The 20,844-nt window shown below is 38.0% G+C and overlaps 1 protein-coding gene across 1 annotated transcript in view; it reads right to left on the bottom strand.

The window, feature by feature from the left end:
- Window positions 1-519: 519 nt before the first annotated feature.
- LOC134662002 (high-affinity choline transporter 1) overlaps window positions 520-20,844 on the bottom strand; it is a 41,743-nt gene continuing 21,418 nt past the window's right edge. Inside the window, exons 7-10 of the mRNA XM_063518239.1 lie at window positions 20,377-20,575; window positions 20,009-20,143; window positions 5,803-6,075; window positions 520-895 (exon numbers count right to left, since the gene is read on the bottom strand). Coding sequence (XP_063374309.1) covers window positions 580-895; window positions 5,803-6,075; window positions 20,009-20,143; window positions 20,377-20,575 — 923 coding nt within the window. The 3' untranslated portion in view covers window positions 520-579. The remainder of the gene's footprint in view (window positions 896-5,802; window positions 6,076-20,008; window positions 20,144-20,376; window positions 20,576-20,844) is intronic.

Genomic DNA, 20,844 nt, shown 5'->3' with positions numbered 1-20,844 from the left:
TCTTTGTCCAAAATAAATCCTATAGCATAGAAATATGCTACATTCTCTGTATCAAAATTTCTTCGGTTTAAAAATTTCAGGCCATGATTTCCCCGAAAATTTTCAGCCTAGGGTGGACCAGGCCGATCTACATCGTCTAAGTGCTGGCACTTACAACTATGTGAAAAACGTCGTTGGTTACAAAAGAATCGGAAGAAGACACGTCCTTGATTTGAGCATCATTCCAGTCAATATAGGGTGCTTCACGACACTCTGCAACTATGCACTGAGAAATACAACAAATTTAGCCCACTTTTCTATAAAATTTCGCAAACTCCTGTAATTTTTTTTTTCTTTGTAACAAACACAAATATTGAAATGACATATAAAGACAGATGATTTTTCACGCAAGAAATTGAAAATGCGCAATCAAATAAACACTATTCATTCGAATGTAACCATGAAATACGTGTTTTTAAATAAATTATGTTTATGTTTATTCAAAAGTCGACAATTGATCACTCAGTAATTAAAAAATGCCGTTGCAGAGTCACATTTAGCCAGCCCATCCGTGCTTCTTTAGTAGAAGTATGTATCGTCTCAGAAAGCTGTCTGTTTGCCAAGCGGCTGAACGGGCGGGGGGGCAGAGCTCGAACCAAACAGGGGTGTGGGTCCATCGTTGGGGTCATCTAAGTCATCATCAGGCTCCAAGGCGGGGTTGATGCGTCCAGCACGCTCGTCTGGCCCGACCAGTGTGGACGCGGCCCCGTACAGCCGGCCCGGCACGCCGCCGAGCACGGACATCTGCTCGCCGGCCTCGGACGGCTCGTCCACACGGCCCATGTCCTCGGGGATGTTGACTACGCAGTTGAAGTAGTCGGATTCGGGGCTGAGGTAGCCGGAGTTGAAGAGGTACCTGCGGGAGAGAGATGAGGTTGAAAAATGGGGATGGAAGTTAACTGTGCCTTCCACCAAGAGTTGTTTTTTTTTGCAGCAGTATTATACTGGGACGTACAGCAGAACCTACGTCCAAAAAAATAGTGGTAAAGAACAATCTTCCACGTATTTTCAAACCACGATCTACGATTTGGATGCACATATTATCAAAATATAAAAGTTTCCTTTTACCAAAATTAACCATTTCAACGATTAATGATGATTCTAGCAGGGTCCAATAAAACGACCACCATGCCAGAACTTAACGCAGTGAGTGCCTACCTACTGCAACGTGTCATATGCGTTCCGTTTTGGTCATACATATTTACGTCGGCATATATTGGTAGGCGTGTAATAAATAAATAAAATAAATAATATATACAATTACAGTCCATACAAACTAATAATACTCGTTTAACAGGGATAATTTTGCAATCCACCATCAAACATCAAAGTCAAATCTAACCGTCTATAATCTCAGGGCCCATTTAGTTGTCATCTCGGATATTAGCGACGGATAATGGTTCAAGCTGCTGGTCGTGAAGCGCCACTTACGTCACGGCGTCACGCGACGCACGTCACGACAATGTCGTCACGACACTATGGATCGGTTGCACCAAACCGTCTGTCACCGTTAAAGCGTTCGATAAATTTTATAGTACTAGAGTTGAATTCAAGCACACAACAAAATCGTGTTATACAAGTATAAGACCAGCGATATTTTGAAAAATTATTGTTTTCTTTTTTCGTAGGTACCGATAGCAAGTTGAACCGCCAACTGGATGCTGTTTAGCAAAAATGTGTCAACCCACATTAATTTTGCAATAATATGTCAAATTTTTTTCGTCATTTTTTTGAGTTGGCATTATTGCAAAATTAATGTGGGTTGACACATTATTGCTTGTCAGCATCCCTGTGGACCAAAAAGTCTCTTCAAGATTTTTGAAGTGAAAACTTCTTTAGCGGCGCTGGGCACTTTTTGAGGTGGGGAAAAAATGATAAACTTGAGACAGCGTAAGGCGATTACGTGACCGTAAAATGATAAAATACCTGGGTGACCGAGCTTCGCTCGGAAAACATATAAAAACTCGAAAACGCGCGTTTTCCCAGAGATAAGACCTAGCTAGATCGATTTTTCGCCCCCGAAAACCCCCATATAGCATATTTCATCGAAATCGTTAGAGCCGTTTCCGAGATCCCCGAAATATATATATATATATATAAATAAATAAATAAATAAACAAGAATTGCTCGTTTAAAGTTATTACATAGATAGATTAGATAACCACGTTTCATTTTGAACACCACACTAAGTATCAAAATAATATGAGTGCCGTATCGCTTCGGGGCGGTCTATGGTCCTACACTACCAAAACGTAATATCTAGAATATCAGTGACATTAAATTTGAACCTTAATACTATGACGATACCGGTTGTTTTTCAATATGAATGTTGTACTGGCACGTGCTAACGCTCGAGCTAGCGCGTTTGCGATAATAGAGACAATGGCCTTTGTTTGAAAGATTATGGTTCGAAGCGAAAAGTTCACCTCAGAAGAGCCATACTATACTGGTGAATAAAATTAGAATATTTAGATGCGAGGTCTGCAAGGTAACTTTACAATTTCTATTTGAATTTTAAACAATTAACGCTACAAATTTGAATTTCGAATTTTAAACAAGCTCACTGACCAGCAATTTCGGAACTAAAGTTTTTCAATAGAAAGGAGGATGGGTCAATTATACATAGTGCTGCAGACATTTTGGACTAGTCATTGAGTTTTCACTTCTGTCGGCACTCCCGGAGTGCAACCCGTTGTTTTTTTTAAATTATTTTTACCGTAATATCGTGCGCTTAAGTCACATTCACTCATTAATTCATTCAATTACTGTTTTTGCAATAAGTAATACTCTGAGTAGTGGTTGATGCAAGTGATGCAACTGACCCTGTAGGGTCCCACATCTATTAACGCGGAATTGGCAAAAGCTGATAGAAAAAAAAGCTTTATGGCTTATTGCGTGAATAAGAGGTACAAAGGCGTCGTCGTTCGGCTCGAATCGGCTCGGTCGACGCCTGCTGACGCTTCGACGTTATTTTTTCGAAAATATTCATAATTACTAGAGATGCCCCGAAAAGTGGTTTTGGCCGAATACCGAATATTCGGCCCCTCTCTCGGCCGAATACCGAATATTCGGCATGACATGCGATCATTTTGGGTCACAATTATTATGAAAACTGATCGCCATCAAAGCTCAACGTTAGATGACGTTAGCTAAGGTATATTTTTGTTGAACAGAATTAAAGAATAGAGTCAAACAAATCAGACTCATGATAAAAATAAAATGTTTTTTAATCAACAAATGCTCAAAAAAGGGTCTTCGTATTTAACAACTTTCCAAGAACACATTCTAAATATACCTACATAGTATTTGGTTATTTTTATTGTGCAATTTTTCTTTTTAAGTAGGTGCAACAGATATTCGGTATTCGGCCGAATAGTAGGCAACATTAGGCCGAATACCGAATATTCGGCAAAGTGGCCGAATAGGCTGAATACCGAATAGTTTCCGAATATTCGTGGCATCTCTTAATTACCTTCAAGTGGAACCAATAGGTATATATTAATAAATTAATAAATCAATCATACTTTTCATCCATAAACATTGGTCCAAAAATTTGAAATAAATATACGAGAGACATAAATATTTTATTGTTTCGGCCCTTCAATCAAAAAGCGTAGACAGAAACCTCTGGAAAGACGTATCCCGGAATATACCCAATTACGTTTATACTTTTGTCAGGTAAGTTAAGTATAGATTACATTAATATTTAGCGAAGCAGTTACATACTTGTTTACTATACGTCAAGTAGTACTTTGTGAGTACCTACTTTAAAAACAATCCGAAAGAGACGTGTGTATTCATTACTTAGCTATTATTGCACCGCACTTTATATTTAGGCATTTGGGCATTTAAATGATAATTTTATTTGACCTTTTCTGAATTAGGAAGTGTTTGTAAACGAATGGCCACGCAAGTCCACCATCTTTGAAAACTTGAATGCCATGGCGATGAAATTAGACTGCACTCGGCACAAGAAGATAAAAGCACACAAACAAATCACACAAAACCTTGAAGATAAACTACACGATTATTTAGGACTAATCCCGCAATTTATTACCCATAATATTAGAAGGGAATCGTGTATCGCTCTAATGTTTAATCAAAATTATCAAGCGATCAACCGTCGTGAGACGTTATATAAATTATGAAAGGAAGGAACATTACCAATTTAACAATAATTTTCTACAAAGGAAAAGGAAAGTATCTTTTATAAAACGGACATAACAACGGACAGAAAGCATTCTAGGCATTATGAAACGTAACAATGTGAAGATGAACGGAATAATTCTAGACCCGTGTGGCGCAATTTTAATGACTGTAGAACCTATATAACACGAATTGTAAGGTAAAAGATAAAAGATTTCGTCTTACGGGGAGTATCGAGCTTCAAGATATTATCGAAATACGAGGACAAATCAAAATTACAAAGGTTTTAGGCTTTAATTTCAATCGACATTTAAATAAGTGCTAATGAGGATTTCGCCTTATCAATTAACCGTTCGCCGACGAGTTATCGAGGTTCCACTGCATAATGACAGGTTATATACTGCTTCTATAAAAGGCATCGGATACGTCGCTCTGTGAATTGTGCAAAGACGATCGTCTCGTTTGGGATTATTTATTTGATGAAGTCTAACCAACAAGGTAGGTCTTGATTTAGAGAAGTAAGTGGCATTATTTGACTAATGAATGATCGGAATCACACACAAATAAAGATGGTGATAAGAATTCCAAACGTAATCCCCATTTTCCTCCTACACCGAATTGCAAAATTTTCCTAAAATACGAATTTGTAAAAAAATACACAAATACCCGTGATTGCCAGTGATGTATAAACATTTAAATTTAAATACACAATTTAACTAATATCGAATGCCTCATTAAGCGTTAACAAAATTTACGTCCGTTACAAGATGAATATGAATAAGGGACGATAAAATAAATATCCCAAATGGCTTCCTGAATTCGAAATAATTATGTGAATGAAATTATCGAAATAATATAATCATTCGATTCGTTGAATAGGAATCCTCGGAAATTGTTAGTCCTTGTCTTTTCAAGTTCCCTTTTGCTAGGTAATTTGTGTCTATCTGTCTGAATTTTAAATATCTGCTTTAGTAAATAATTAGTCAAAATGCTGGGGAAAATATACGAGAGGATTGTCATCAAATATTGTTATTTTGGGACAATTATTAGGCTTATAAAAATTGACAGATTAACATTTTAGGTTATTCTTTTTTATCTGTTACTGTATATCCATGGACGCTTGCAACTCTCCTTAAAAAATACGCCCTAAAATATCCATACGATCCTAAAAAATACGCCCTTTCTTGGACAACATACAGTAATAATGTTGGTCAATATTTATACTCATAATTTCACCCATTTGTGCCCTGAATAATAATTAATTACTCTATATCGCATTGAAATGTGAAGGGAATAAATTAGCGATATTTACATCCTGAATAATTAAGTTACAGCCCTCTGAATTGTTTGTCCTCTTTTAATGGATTTACATACAACTTCAAAGTGAGCATGCTAATTCGTCAATCAACCAAAGTAAATCTGTAAGGGACATTTTATTATTTATTCATAAAACATGCTAACAAGCACCGTAATTCAACGAATGAAACAAAAAACTTTGGAACCCTGGAACATACAAACCTACTTACATATTATATCCTCCAAAATAATATAAACGGTTCCATGTAACGAAAAAGAATACAGGTAAAAGAAAATACTTCTTCTATAAGATGTACTTACACGGACAGCCAGGATATGAACGCCAACGTGAACAGCGACATCACCATCGCCATAGTCCTGAAGGGGAACAGCTGCTGTTCAGTCTCCGGATCCCAGCCAGGGTAGTGAATCAACGGGGCCAGCCCCAGCATCTTCTCGCCTCCCGTCAGCCGCACGAGGAGGGCCACTATGTACGCGGACAGCGAGCCGTACGTGTTGCAGTACTTCTTGAAGTGGACCACCATGAGCAGTTGCGGGAAGAGGATCACGTACACCAAGTCCGAGCACATCGACCTGGGGAAGAAGGGGCGGTGTGAATGGCCGATTTCAATTAGGTAGTTTAAAGTCGCTCTCTGTTATTTTGGCCGGGTGATTCGAGGGGAGGGCACTATCTCGATAAAGTATTGTTTCCGTTTCGGTGTAAAAGCCACAAGTTTCGTCTGTTTAAAATCTAAAAATAGGTACTTTACATATTTTAGCATATGATATAGCGGTGGCGGCGCGCCAAAATTATAATTAGGAAATCCGGAGCTATTCTTGTCATTCCGTGTCTTCGTGAGCCGTAGTAAAAAGTCAACTGGCAAAAAATTTGGCAATTCAGTGGGAATCTAATTCTGACGGCACGCCACCACTGCTACGTATAGCAGTGGCCAGATTATAGAATATCAAAATTTCATGAAATTCCATTTTAGGATTGATCACTTCATGATATGGTTAGGTTAGGGTTGACTTTTTCATGGGTTGGCCAAAAGATCATTTCATGAAATGATTGCCACATCATTAGTATCATGAAATTATCAATTTTAAGATCTGGCCACGACATAGAATTAATTAATACACAGAGGCATCAAAGTCAAACATAACAAAAATTACAATTTTATACTTACAGCAAGTACTTACGCCACGGTCTAACATGTCCCGAAAAAGCATAAAAAGATTTCAGCTTCCCATTATTATAGTAAACTAAGCCGCGTACGCCAGACTTACAACGTCTTACATTTTTTTCTAACAAATGCTCATTTAGCAGCAACACGGGACGAAAAGTAGGCGCTAATGATAATGGACTGCCGCGATATAAAGAGAGTGAGGAAAGCGGAACTTTGTTTCTCATACGTCGTTTGATTGAGCGATGATGCTCTAAATTTTTTAAACAATATGAATATTGTTTAAAAAATAAGTTCAAAGTTTTCAATATACCTACGAATATACAGTCAAGACCATAATGAGCAATTAATACGTGTTTATGAGTTTCAAAAAGTTATTCTTTTCGAAAAGTATTTTATAATAAACTAGCGACTCGCCCCGGCTCCGCACGGGTTAACAAATTATACATTTTAAACCTTCCTCTTGAATCACTCTATATATCTATTTAAAAAAACTGCATCAAAATCAGACAGACAGGGAAGCGACTTTGTTTTATACTATGTAGTGATATTTTTCCATAAAAACTGCATCTATTCTGCTTCTACATTGAATCGGTGTATCTTTTGTAAACGGTTTTCTTACTTGAATTGCGCAATAAGTAATATAAAAAAGAACACCTTTCTGTAAAAATATGATTAAATACCATAGTGAAATGAAATAAAATCGTTATCATATTTTAAGAATCTTCATACGCGTCCAAGACATTCAGAGAAATAAACTCAACTCGTCGCCGTTGGGAAATCGATATACCTAATATGTATCCTAAAATACGATACGATGTCACAACGATAAATGAATCCGCTCATGCGTGCACTATAACTATAAACACTAAATTAACCTTCGGGAATCCTATGTCAATACGAAACCTACAGACGGCCCTAAGCCTTGCTTACGCGCGATGTGCGAAAAGGTCTTATGTCTCAATGATTTACATATGGCTGTACGTCTATTAGACTGTGCTTTTAAGTGGAAGATGATCACTTACTACGGTGGTTCTAAAACGTAGTAAGCGTGTTGGAATATTTAAGGTTAGTAAATGTTTTAGAAATATAGATGTAATATTTTATGGTGTAGATGGTCACCGGTTGCTCAATTTTAATGAAGTGCGGTTTGAAAATGGGATCATATCGGGGTTAGTGTTTAGTCTAATGCGTACCTACTATCGCAATTATTGTGTCGCAACCAAGGTCTGGTGTGACTGGTGTGAGTGTCACTAATATAATAGCTAACAATTATTGGCTTGTGCATTAAACTTTTATTATATTCGTCTAACAAACTAAGTACTACTAACTGTCATCATTTCAATTTAAGTCAAGGAATAAACGCTTAAAAACTCACAACGCAAGCTTAGCCGCTTATCAGATCATTTTAAACAAATGGTTAAATACACAGACAAATTGGTAGTAAAAATATGGAAATAAGAACTTTGAGTGGTGCTGAAATTCTTTATATGTGCGTGACACCTACTAATATATATACCTTTTAATACTCAGATGCCTATGCCAGCCCGTAATTTCTCTACGTTGTAACATTTTGGGAAAAAAATTCCAATGTAATATAGCGCACCGAAATTATTTTCTTTCCGTTGAATTACATAACCGTTTCCGTTAATTAATTTAATAGACAACAAAAATGCCGACACTGTTTAAAGCGCGCTTCTGTAATAGTTTTCGCACTGTCGCAACTTACCTGAACCAAAAACGGCGGCGGCTTTTTTGATCATACGCCGTAAAAGGTGCTAATTGACACTGCCTATTACACTAATGGACTTTGACACGTCCAGTGCAGTGTACAGTCGGCGACAGGGTAGATAAACCCTTGTTTTTATCTTCATTTACTTTCAGCCCATAGACATACTATCATACATACAATAATAGTTTTGTATTAAAATATTTAAATTGTATCTGTTATAATTATATAAGTACTTTCAAATAAAAGAATCAGTTTCCCAATAGCGTAAGAAGTGTAATTTTGAGGTAACAAACATAAAAAACAGCGCCACTAGTGAATTAAAACGTGTCTTTAAGGGTTAAGAACCGCACTCAAATCGGTTCATAAGTGGATCTATGACGCCACAGGCACACCTGTATCTGTACCATGTGTGTCTGTATACACCAGCGGGCTCAGCACGGTTCCATTTTTATCGACTATCACTATGCCCGTCACTTTCGCACTTACATACTTGTTAGAACGTGACAGGCATGGTGATAAACGATAAAAATGCGACCGTGCTACTAGGGCTGGTATACACACGTTAAAGTTATAATTTATAACCCCCTCTTTCTCCGTCGGGACTTAAAAAAAAGTTATATTTTTCCAATAAATCTTCTTTAATCACAATAGGAAAACCGAGCAGCACAAACCTGAACATCCAATTAGAGATCTTTTTATAGCAGCTTCCGGAATACGAGATGACAAGGGGTGAAATCAGGGGGCGAGGGGGTGGAGGGGAGATCGAATTTCAATTATCGAGCCCCGCAGACTACATCCGGTTTTGCATACACGGGGATTGTCTATTATTTGCACAAAGATTAAATAGTAAAATTGCACATTTACTCAAAAATGTAAAGGCATTTTTCGTTTTATTACCATGGAATCTAGGTACGATTACATAACGACTGAAATAATCCGCTGCTACTCTACTTTAATTTTAGCTGAAAATCTTGTTTGCGATTTGCGAAGTCGTGCTTCGTGCTTCCGAGCTTAACATTCCATTACACTTTGAAATTGCTAGAGCTTATTCTCTTTTTAAGCTAACATTGCTATTAAGCTCTTTAGCTGCTTTTTAGAGGAATTTTCACTTAGACACTTTTACGACGTTTCAAGTTTATTATAATAAAAATACTTTAAGATGATGATTAATGAAAGTGAAAGAGGTATTTCAAGATCGTAGCAAGTGGAAATCTGTGGTCTCTGCCTACCCCTCCGAGAAATAGGCGTGGCTATTATGTTACATACATAATGTATGTTAAATTTATGATTAAAAGAAATACGTAAATAGGAATTTCACCTCAAGCGAAATCAACTGTAGGTACAGAACGTTGAATAAAGTTAACTCTAGATAGGGTAAAGGCACCAGTAGTCAGCCTTATAACGACTTTTTTAAGTTTGAACGTCCGGCATTTCTACATGATTAGTCGGATAATTAAACAAATGATATGGTTAGATCAATTGTTTATCATAGTTTTAAAACAAACTATTTAAAAAAATAACAATCCTCTTTATAATATCTCTAATTAAGTTTAAACAAAAAGTGGCACTTTTCTCCAGTAGTCAGCCTCCAAAATCCAGTAAGCAGCCTCTGTGTACCCAGTACTCAGCCTATATAAACTATTCATAATAATTAGATCAAAATCACTAATATTTATATCAAAATCAACGATATTATAATATTTATTTTTTCTTTATAATTTTTTTTATCGTTATTGTAGTTAGTTGTAGTTTTTAATTTTAGTTTATAATTTTTTGCATATATCAAAATCAACGATGTTATACAAATATCTATTTTTTATTACTATTTTAGTTATTGTTATTGTAGTTAGTTGTAGTTTTTAATTTTAGTTTATAATTTTTTTGCATATACATATGTATTAATTACCTACTTGTTTACTTATTTAATAAAAAAAAAAGCTTATAGGTACATACAATTCTTAAAACACGAAATTTGTTGGCCATAGGTAGTTAATTAACTAACACTATTCTTGCAAACTAAGAATCGCAATATTTATTTTCTAATAATTAATCCGTCAAAAATTAATGAGGTAAATCAGGTAATATATAATTATGTTCCTAGTAGGTATTCGGTAAAAAATAATTAATGGAGTCTATGCAGATCTAATTATCATTAATAAACAAAGTCATATACCGACCAGGAAAAAGCAAAATGATAGTTATGTATAGTTAACGTCAAAAATATGTATACACTTTTGAACCTTATTTCAATGAGATAGGGTTTAAAAATGTGGACATATTTTTGGCGGCGACGTACCAAGCAAGGTCAATGGCTGAGTACTGGATCCGCGAAACCCAGTGCTCAGCCGCATTAAAACGTTATTTCAAATGCGGCTGACTACTGGGTTTTACTTTAAATTGACTAGGGCATGCCTAACTAAATTTGAAAATGTAAATTTAACGATCCTAACGGTCGCATTGGCTCGAAAATAATAAAATAAACGAATAACCCAAAGGTCAGCCGTGGGGGGCTGGGCACTGGATTCTTTGGAAAAAAGTGTTATCCAGTGGCCAGCCCCCTCAATTTATAAGTGAAATATTAATATTTTCATTCAAATATAATGCAATTTAATAGATAAACTAATAAATAAACCAATCATTAACAAAAACAATAACTTTTAACATTAAAACATAGTTTATCTTGCCTGTTAAGAGAACACCACGTGCAGTAAAAAATATGGCGGACATGACACTATTGCACTCGTCGACAAACAGCACCTGTATGAACGAGTATATCTCTTCCCCCCGTTCCCTCACCGCACCTGTCGTGTGACGTATTAACCAATAAGGAATCAAAGCTCCTATTTGAGTACTCGTGATTTGTTTAAACGAATATACCAGATATTTATGACCAATAAACGACTCAAAAGGCTGACCACTGGTACCTGGCTGGCCACTGGTGCCGTTACCCTAGTTCGTGTAAATGAAAACATGACTTGAGCTAACACATAGCAATGTCAGTAGTTAATGAACCACATTTTTTTGCCCCGTCACGCATGTGTAATTTATAAAAGTACAATAAGTTCGCAAACTTATGATTGTAGGTATAGAATTAGCACGAATAAGTAACCCTTTTCCATCCAAATCGACGCCAGTGAGGGCAGCCTAGAATAGACCCAGAGAAATTTGAATATCGACCCTTGTCAATGCTAAGTGGTAAGATCGGTACGAGTATGTTATCTGTGAGGGTTTGAGAGCTAGCCCCGGAAAAAGTTATACAATTTACAGAGCAACGAAATATAATATTACAGTCAGTAAAATCTCATGAAACTGAGATTCACTCATACCATACGAACCAAATGGAAATTCTTTAGCCGCCATACAAAGAGCTCTACCGGAGTTAGACTAAGATAAGTCTGCAACGATTTTGATAGAACACGCAGTGCAAATAATATTTATACGTCATATTTATTATAATTTCATAGAAGTTTGACGTTTAAAAGAACACTTTTAATGCGTGGGCTATCAAAATCGTTGCAGACTTTTCTTGTTCTCACTCTATCGCCCTTTACTCGATTCTCTTACTTGTTTACTTTACGAGAGGAGGTCGGCTTTATGAATTTAGGTTTCTAGGCTTAATATTCTTAATTTAGCAGCTCCAATTTGGGAGATACCTAATCCGAATCAAGTCAGATTATATCCGTCGATATTGTGCTTGTCAGATAAATTAGGACAGAGATAGCTTTTCAAGCCAGGGCTGCCAGATCGTAGAATTGGATACGAAATGCGTATAATGGAATTTTTTTGTATCTATTACGTATAGGTGGTCAATCGGTATAATTGGATACGAAAAAAAACACCGATGTCAAACTACTGACAATACTTCAAAAAACAGTGTGTCAATACTGTTATACAATTTAATGGAACCGTACATCTACGTCGGGGCTATAATTGCAAAAATCAAAGATCGCAAATTGCGGGCGTCCCTCTCTGTCACTCTTATTACGCCTTTGGAGTAAAAGAGAAAGACCCCCGCAATTTTCGAATTTCGGTCTTCGCGGTAAGACCCCAGTTTTTACAATATCCATATTTTTTATTAATCGTTTTTTTTTTAAATTGTGTTCTCGTATAATGCAATCGAATTTCGTATAATTCCAGGTACTAGATCATATAATCAAAAATTATGTATTGGCAGCCCTGTTTCAAGCAGCCAGTTGGGACAAATGGAGCAAGTGGATACGCGGGAAATGAATTCTAGAATATAATTATATATGGCGTATCAGTATAATAATATAATCTAATGTAATTTAACTAATTAAGTATTTATTAAATATACCAAATGTAAAACAATCCCATTATGTAATGACCTATATGTTATGAATAATACATTTCATTTTATTTCATATCATATGTTACTACTCGTATAGCCACTACGCTAGATTAATAGGTGAATACCTTCGAAAGGATGTTTGAATATTTATCTAATAAGTGATTTTGTCCGCGTAAATAAAGTTAAACTGCCTGCTAAGGTATTTTATCCTGCCCTTTACCAAGCTATATAATAACGAAGTTATTTAAATGTATTGAGGTCTAACTTTAATAATTAACTAGGAATCCGAGTCGTCCTCGAGTTTGGTCCTGTCACCGACCCAATCAGGTCAATCATCATAGGAGTGGCATTAGAACTTTGAAAATCGGAACTTGATTTGATATTGATTTGACATTACGAGTACTCGCAGTCTCATTAGTACTAATATTAAATTGAAGCCACAGATGTTGAACAAACCTCTCAGGCTATGACCCTTCAATTAGTTAATTGAGTATCAAAGAGCCTCGAAAATGTCAGCTGTCGCCACATTGGTGGATTGACAGTAGCCACCAAAATACGTAGGAAATAAAAATAACTTTAGTTGTTTCCTCCTAATTCATAATTTATAAAATGGTTGCTAATATGATTCAATATTTAAAAGAATAAATTAATATCTGCTGATTCTAAGATGTTAGATTAGATAGGTAGTTAATTAGTAATTACAATCATTTAAGAGAACGTTATCGCCCGGAAAGTACTGACTAACAAATTTCATGCTTAGCTCGAAGTCTATATCCATACTAATATTATAAATGCGAAAGTACGTGTGTCTGTCTGTCTGTCTGTTACCTCTTCACGCTTAAACCGCTGAACCGATTTAGTTGAAATTTGGTATGAAGATAGTTTGAGTCCCGGGGAAGGACATAGGATATTTTTTATCTGAGAACTCACCCCTTTAGGTGGTGAAAAGGGGGGTGGAAATTTGTATGGGCAATCAATAACCGCTAAACCGATTTAGTTGAAATTTGGTATGGAGATAGTTTGAGTCCCGGGGAAGCACATAGGGTAGTTTTTATCCCAAAAATCTCCCTTTAAGGGGGTGAAAAGGGTGGTGGAAGTTTGTATGGGGAATCGTTAAAAAGCAGATTAGGTAAAAATAAGCTACCCAAATTACTAACTCCACGCAGACGAAGTCGCGGGCAAAATCTAGTATTAGAATACGTATAAAAGTAACATCGAATCAAGCCTAAACTTCAGGATTCGAAGACCGCTCATAGAGCACGTGCCATCACGGACCCATTAAGTTTGCGAAATCCGAGGTAATGGCGACCGCCGGGGACGCACGATCAACTTCAGCTAATATGACACTAAATTAGTGTTAGTGGTTGTAAGCAAGGCTGGATTATGAATGTGTAGTGTTACCAAAAACTAGAAACTGAGTTATTTGATCATACGTTTTTTCAAATTTTTATATTCATTTATCATTCTGAGATCAATCCATCTCCATCGACATCATATTTAAGCACTTATCATACAAATTTTAAATAATATATTGTGTGTACACAGTTGTTCTAATAATCAAGTTCAAAATATTGGCTCTGTTATGTTAGTGTTTCAAAAAAATCTAATTTATTAATTCGTATTTATCAACAAGCTTTCAAATATCGGTATGACATTCGGATCTTTACATGGTATTTAGTTTTCCCTGCACAGTCGGCCGTTTTTAATATTCCCCGCACGTTCGAACAGATCGAAGCTCTCAGAAATCAGAATAATCCCGACATCTTCCTGACGTCACTTTACACTGAGAGAAAGCCAACCGCAAATCCGATTGTGCTTATTGACTTGGGAGTCTGAAGTGCTTCTGCGGAGTTTCTTCTTCAAATACTGAACGAAGCTTTTGCATATACTTTAAAACTTCGATTTACTTACAAGAAAATTTCAGGAGCCAGATTCAGATTTAGCAATTTGCTACGGTTTTGATACGACCTTGACTCCGTATGCACAAATCAGCGTGAGCGATCAAGGTCGTATCAAACTAAGATTAAATTCGTAACAAGTAAATAAATCTAAATCGGGATTGTCACCTCCCTCTACCTAACTACTTACTTACTTACTTAACTAACCATAATATAAACACCCTCTTTAGATTTACCCTTAGAATATGGCCATGTGATTTAGTCGTGATCGTCTAGTCTAGCGTTAGGACCCCTCGATGTGAACCGCGGTACCCTAAGTTCTTTAATGAGTATCAGCTAAATTTTGGACTCCGACTTATTTACAATTACCTGGACTTTAGGGAAAAATATATTATAATATTGGAAGCATGCTTATTATGATGTTAACGAATAACTTGATAAATTATAGAAATAGTACCAAAAATTACCAGAATTTATTAGTGTAATGTAAATGATGCTATATTTTACTTCAAACAATATTATTTAGATAAATGCAGCATACATGATAATACCAATATAAAAGAAATATATTTGATAAAATGAGTTTAAAAATGGGGTTGGTAAAAGCCTGCCACAATCTATTAAGCCTCCGGGATAACATATGAGTAGCACTCCTGGGGTAAGCCCATTTACACCTAGCATTTCAAGTTAATATTATTAACTACCAGCTTCTATACGAAATATGCTACCCATACGCTCGATGCAGGATTGGGGGCTCCTAGTCCAATCAGCAAGGTCAATTGGAACTCCTACCCTACCTCTTTAGCCAGACGGGCTATGACCAACACTTCGGAACCTATGCGTACCTAGATGGCTATGGAAAGAAGTGTCAAAGTATCCATCAGTCATCAAAATTACTATTCTTTTTTATTTCAAAAGCTAGGGATGCGAATCCCATTTCCATTCCCCAGAACTAAAATATAAACTGTATTTCTAGTCTTTTAGAAGTATAAACGAAGTACTAAGTTTATTTGTTAAAAATATACTATATTTTATGAGACTGAAATATCAAGATGAGCATTATTTCACTCAAAATATCCTTTGGATTACTCTTGCCTGCCAAAGGTTCCCTAAAACAGCTAGACGTCGATTTTCTATCTCCGAATAGACTGTGTTCCTAATCCCAACTTGATATTTAAGATTTAATTGTGTAAATACCTTAGAAACATGATTGTAATACTCAGTACCTCGTCTTTACACCAGAAAACCAGAATTTCATAAATAAAAATAGAGATAAGATTTTACATTAATTATTTTCCCCAAATAAATTAAAATATTGGAAGATTTAAGCAACTGAAACCCTATACCCATTTACGCACAATTTTAGTATAGCGAGACCGTAGTTGAAGTTCTTTAAAAGGAGAAATATATCAATTTTACAGACCAAGACTAAAATGAACCCTAAATTCCGAATAATTGTGTGTGAATTTACCCTAAACCTACCCTTTGTCCCTACTCTAGTATAACCAAAGCACAGTTCGTACTTACCATCGACCTGGTACTTTGGAATATACGCAAGTGTATCCCTACTAAGAAGCTGTAAGAGTTCGGCGAGCGATTCCGAGAATGCAACCTAACAGCTCGTGGGCTTGTCTCCCCCCATGGCGGGTTGCACAGAGGCAGGGTGGCAACATGGGTAAGACAGGTCCCTATTATGTATATAAGTGGTATAAATAAATATATTTAATATACGAAGCCTCCAAATACTGTAGATTTCAAATGGGCCCAGATTACTCCGGATGGTGCGCATGTGACACCCCCACTATTCATCTAACAGCTGGACATTGGAGAGCTAAGGAGGGAGACGTTTTTCACCTTCTATGTTGGTAAAGAGAAGGTGCCAAGATAACCCTCATCTTGGAACAAAAAGACTCCTAGACAGCTCACATTTAACACCGCAAGGGGTGAGCGGTCCAGCCGGACAAACAGTCAGTCCAAACAATGATCTGGTTTTAAACTATATAGCAAAAGACCCCATAGTAAAACACTAAAATAACTAGGTTCAATTTTACGAACCAAACTACTCACAAAATCAAACTAACTAAACACAGAAGTGAAATTCCCTTAGACACCATTATCTAAGTTCAGTTTTATGACGATATTGTCCCCATAAAATCAAACACAGACACGCTTTCCAAGTCCCTGTTATGCAACGATATTGTCCCTGCATAACGTGACGGCACTCAGAAAACCACAGTGTAGAAAACTTCACTATAACTACACAAAGCAGCAAAGAATCCCCGCAATAGCCTGAGTTCAGTTTTACGACGATATTGTCCCCGTAAAACCAAACACAATCACGCTTTCCAAGCCCCTGTTATGCAACGATATTGTCCCTGCATAACGTGGCGGCACTTAGAAAAACACTGCGTAGGAAACTTCACTATATTTAAATCCCGTACTCGGTAACAAAGAATCTCCACAAAAGTCTAAGATCAGTTTTACGACGATATTGTCCCCGCAAAACCAAACACAGACACCATTTCCACGCTTAAATTCACCAGGATAATTCCAAGCGAAAACAAACATAGCAACAGTAGTAGAGGAACTTTGCTTACCGAATATTAAACGCCCGAGAACCAGAGTCACTGCTAGCCGATGGTTGAAGAATGAATGAATCGCTCGCGGCGCGCACCTGCCTTTTATACCCCTTACTGGCGACCTATTGGCGACGCAACGGCGACCTATTGGCGACAGGCGACGTACTGGCGACAGGCGACGTACTGGCGACCTATTGACGACAGGCGGCATATTGGCGACCTATTAGCGACAGGCGACTCAACGTCGACCTATTGGCGACAGGCGACGTACTGGCGACCTATTGACGACAGGCGACTCAACGGCGACCCATTGGCGACAGGCGACAGGCGACGTACTGGCGACATATTGGCGACAGGCGACGTACTGGCGACATATTAGGGACCTATGGCTAGGGTCATAACAGTGACGTATTGGCGACATATCGGCGACATATCGGCGACATATCGGCGACATATCGGCGACATATCGGCGACATAACGGCGACATATTGGCGACATAACGGCGACATATCGGCGACATATCGGCGACATAACGGCGACATAACGGCGACATAACGGCGACATATTGGCGACATAACGGCGACATGTGACTTACTGGTGACCTTATGACACACTGGCGACCTATTGGCGACAGGCGACGTATTGGCGACCTATTGGCGACAGGCGACATATTGGCGACAGGCGACATATTGGCGACAGGCGACATATTGGCAACAGGCGACGTAACGGCGACATATTAGCGACAGGCGACGTATTGGCGACATATTGGCGACAGGCGACGTAACGGCGACATATTAGCGACAGGCGACGTATTGGCGACATATTGGCGACAGGCGACGTAACGGCGACATATTAGCGACAGGCGACGTATTGGCGACATATTGGCGACAGGCGACGTAACGGCGACAGGCGACGTAACGGCGACATATTGGCGACAGGCGACGTAACGGCGACATATTGGCGACAGGCAACGTAACGGCGACATATTGGCGACAGGCGACATATTGGCGACCTATTGGCGTCAGGCGACGTAATGGCGACATATTGGCGACAGGCGACATAATGGCGACTTAATGGCGACATAATGGCGACATACTGGCGACATACTGGCGACATACTGGCGACATAACGGCGACATAATGGCGACATAACGGCGACATAATGGCGACATAATGGCGACATACTGGCGACATATTGGCGACACAACGGCGACATAATGGCGACATAATGGCGTCATAACGGCGACATAACGGCGACATAATGAGACAAACATTAATCAGAAAGTACCAGGATACCATGACTGAGGAAGAGGTCATTTGCCCCGTACCTATTAGCGATATGCAACCGACGACCAGTGATTTATCAAGACAAATGTTTACCAAAAGTACCAGGCTACCATAACCGAGGAAGAGGTCAAAAGTCGTAAAGTTCGATGCTACCAAGATCTATCCCTTTCACGCTTGCGTCTTAGAGAAAGACGGAGATATTCTCAATGACGTCTACGCACACATTCACAGGCAATAATCGGGTAGTCAGTTTGAGTAGACTAAATTATAATAAAAAGGAACGCTTTATGGCCCCTCTACACGCACGAACCTGCAAGCATTATTTTACTTTGGGATATTTTTAGTCTCTTTCCGAAAAACACTCCTGTGTGGAAGTATTTTACGTTCACCAGTAGCAAACATACTCAAAACATAGCGGGAAGTTTAAAATCTTAGGCGTTTTGGACTGTTTGTATTAACTCTGTACTAGGAGTTCAGACTTCAATACGACCGAACGTCACGCTGTCAATGTCACTGTCATTCTAATGCCAAAAGTTCACATATTTGGGTTAGTTTCAACTTGTGATAGTTATTTTACGCAAGTTATTAATCTAAATAGCAAAAAATTTATAGTGGGTTATATATTTAATGAAACCACAAGTGGTGAAATACGAAACGTGCACTTCAAGTTGTAATTGTGACATTATTCATTGGAATCATGCATGAAATACGCGACTGAAAGGGATTTTAGTATTCAAGGTATTTCTTTCTAGTTTGTGTGTTTTGTAATGAACAAATTAGGTTAATACTAGGTATGTAATAGGCATACGACCAGTCACAGGATCCATATGTAATTTAATTTACATAAACGATACGTGTGCTAACTCAAGGAAAGAATACTAAAGGGATGAAGATAAGTATTTTAGGACAAAAAAATATATCTTTGTCAGACATAGGTATTTAAAAAAACCGGCCAAGTGCGAGTCGGACTCGCGGACGGAGGGTTCCGCACCATCAACAAAAAATAGAGCAAAACAAGCAAAAAAACGGTCACCCATCCAAGTACTGACCCCGCCCGACGTTGCTTAACTTCGGTCAAAAATCACGTTTGTTGTATGGGAGCCCCACTTAAATCTTTATTTTATTCTGTTTTTAGTATTTGTTGTTATATCGGCAACAGAAATACATCATCTGTGAAAATTTCAACTGTCTAGCTATCACGGTTCGTGAGATACAGCCTGGTGACAGACGGACGGACGGACGGACGGACAGCGGAGTCTTAGTAATAGGGTCCCGTTTTTTACCCTTTGGGTACGAAACCCTAAAAACAAAACTCTTTATAGTAGGTACCTAGCAGAGGCTTTAGAATGATCAAAATCAAATCCCTAGAACATGCCCCGAGTTGAGCGTCGAGAGGAAGCCCAGGATGCTGCTAGAAGACCAGCCTGGACTGATGACTCACCTCGAGATAGATGGAATGGTCCTCATGAATTTAGAGAGGAGCCTACCAGGAGGATACTACCTAATGGAAGACCAGCTAGCACTGATGATGTCACTTACCACAAGCCGTAGATGGAGGGGATGGTCAGAGCCATCAGCGTGGAAAGGAAGCCGACCACCAGGATGCTCACGCGCATCACCCAGATGATCTCCATTTCGGATGCTCTTTGGCGGAAGATCAGCTTGTACACGTTCCTGACAACAAATTACACTTTTAGAATAAGTACATTAGAAATTATAGAAACGACAAAATATAGAGAAAAGCACGAAAAAAAAAACCTTAAATCTTTGGACACCAAGAATATACATACTGTACTGTACATAACCTTAATGCAATCATCGGCTACGTTTGCGCCCGACATGATCACGGGAAATGAGTGTTATAGTTGACAGAGATTTAGGAATATCATCAAAATCCTATGACTCACCTGGCAAACATACTAGAAGCACTCAGCACACTAGAGTCAGCCGAGGACATAACAGCAGCCGACACGGCTCCCAGTCCGAAGAAGGACACGATGTCCGGCGTCAGGTACTGCAGGACAAGAGGTAAGATCATGGACGTCTGGTCTGACGTCAGCTCGCCGTCGGCTGTCAGGTCCCCCTTGAAGCCGGTCTCGTTCCATGCTGAAAGAAAAGTTTTTGTTGAACAAACTGTCAATATACAAAAAAAATTGCAACTTTTGTATATATGTGGTAAAGACAGAGTGCAGGTTGCACTGATGACAAACAAGCATGATCTAATCATCTCAGAAGTGTCAAAGAAAAATAATGCATTTTAAGCACAATCATTTATATCTCGAGAAATCATTGTTTTGTGAATATTTATGATGGACTTAATTTTATGATGAGCTGAAAAAGAGCAAATACTTAGTGCAAGCAAAAATACAAACAAG

This window comes from Cydia amplana, chromosome 2 (assembly GCF_948474715.1).
Source record: "Cydia amplana chromosome 2, ilCydAmpl1.1, whole genome shotgun sequence".
Taxonomy (NCBI): domain Eukaryota; kingdom Metazoa; phylum Arthropoda; class Insecta; order Lepidoptera; family Tortricidae; genus Cydia; species Cydia amplana.
Note: the sequence above shows the minus strand (reverse complement) of the source record. Positions and strands in the feature narration are given on the sequence as shown.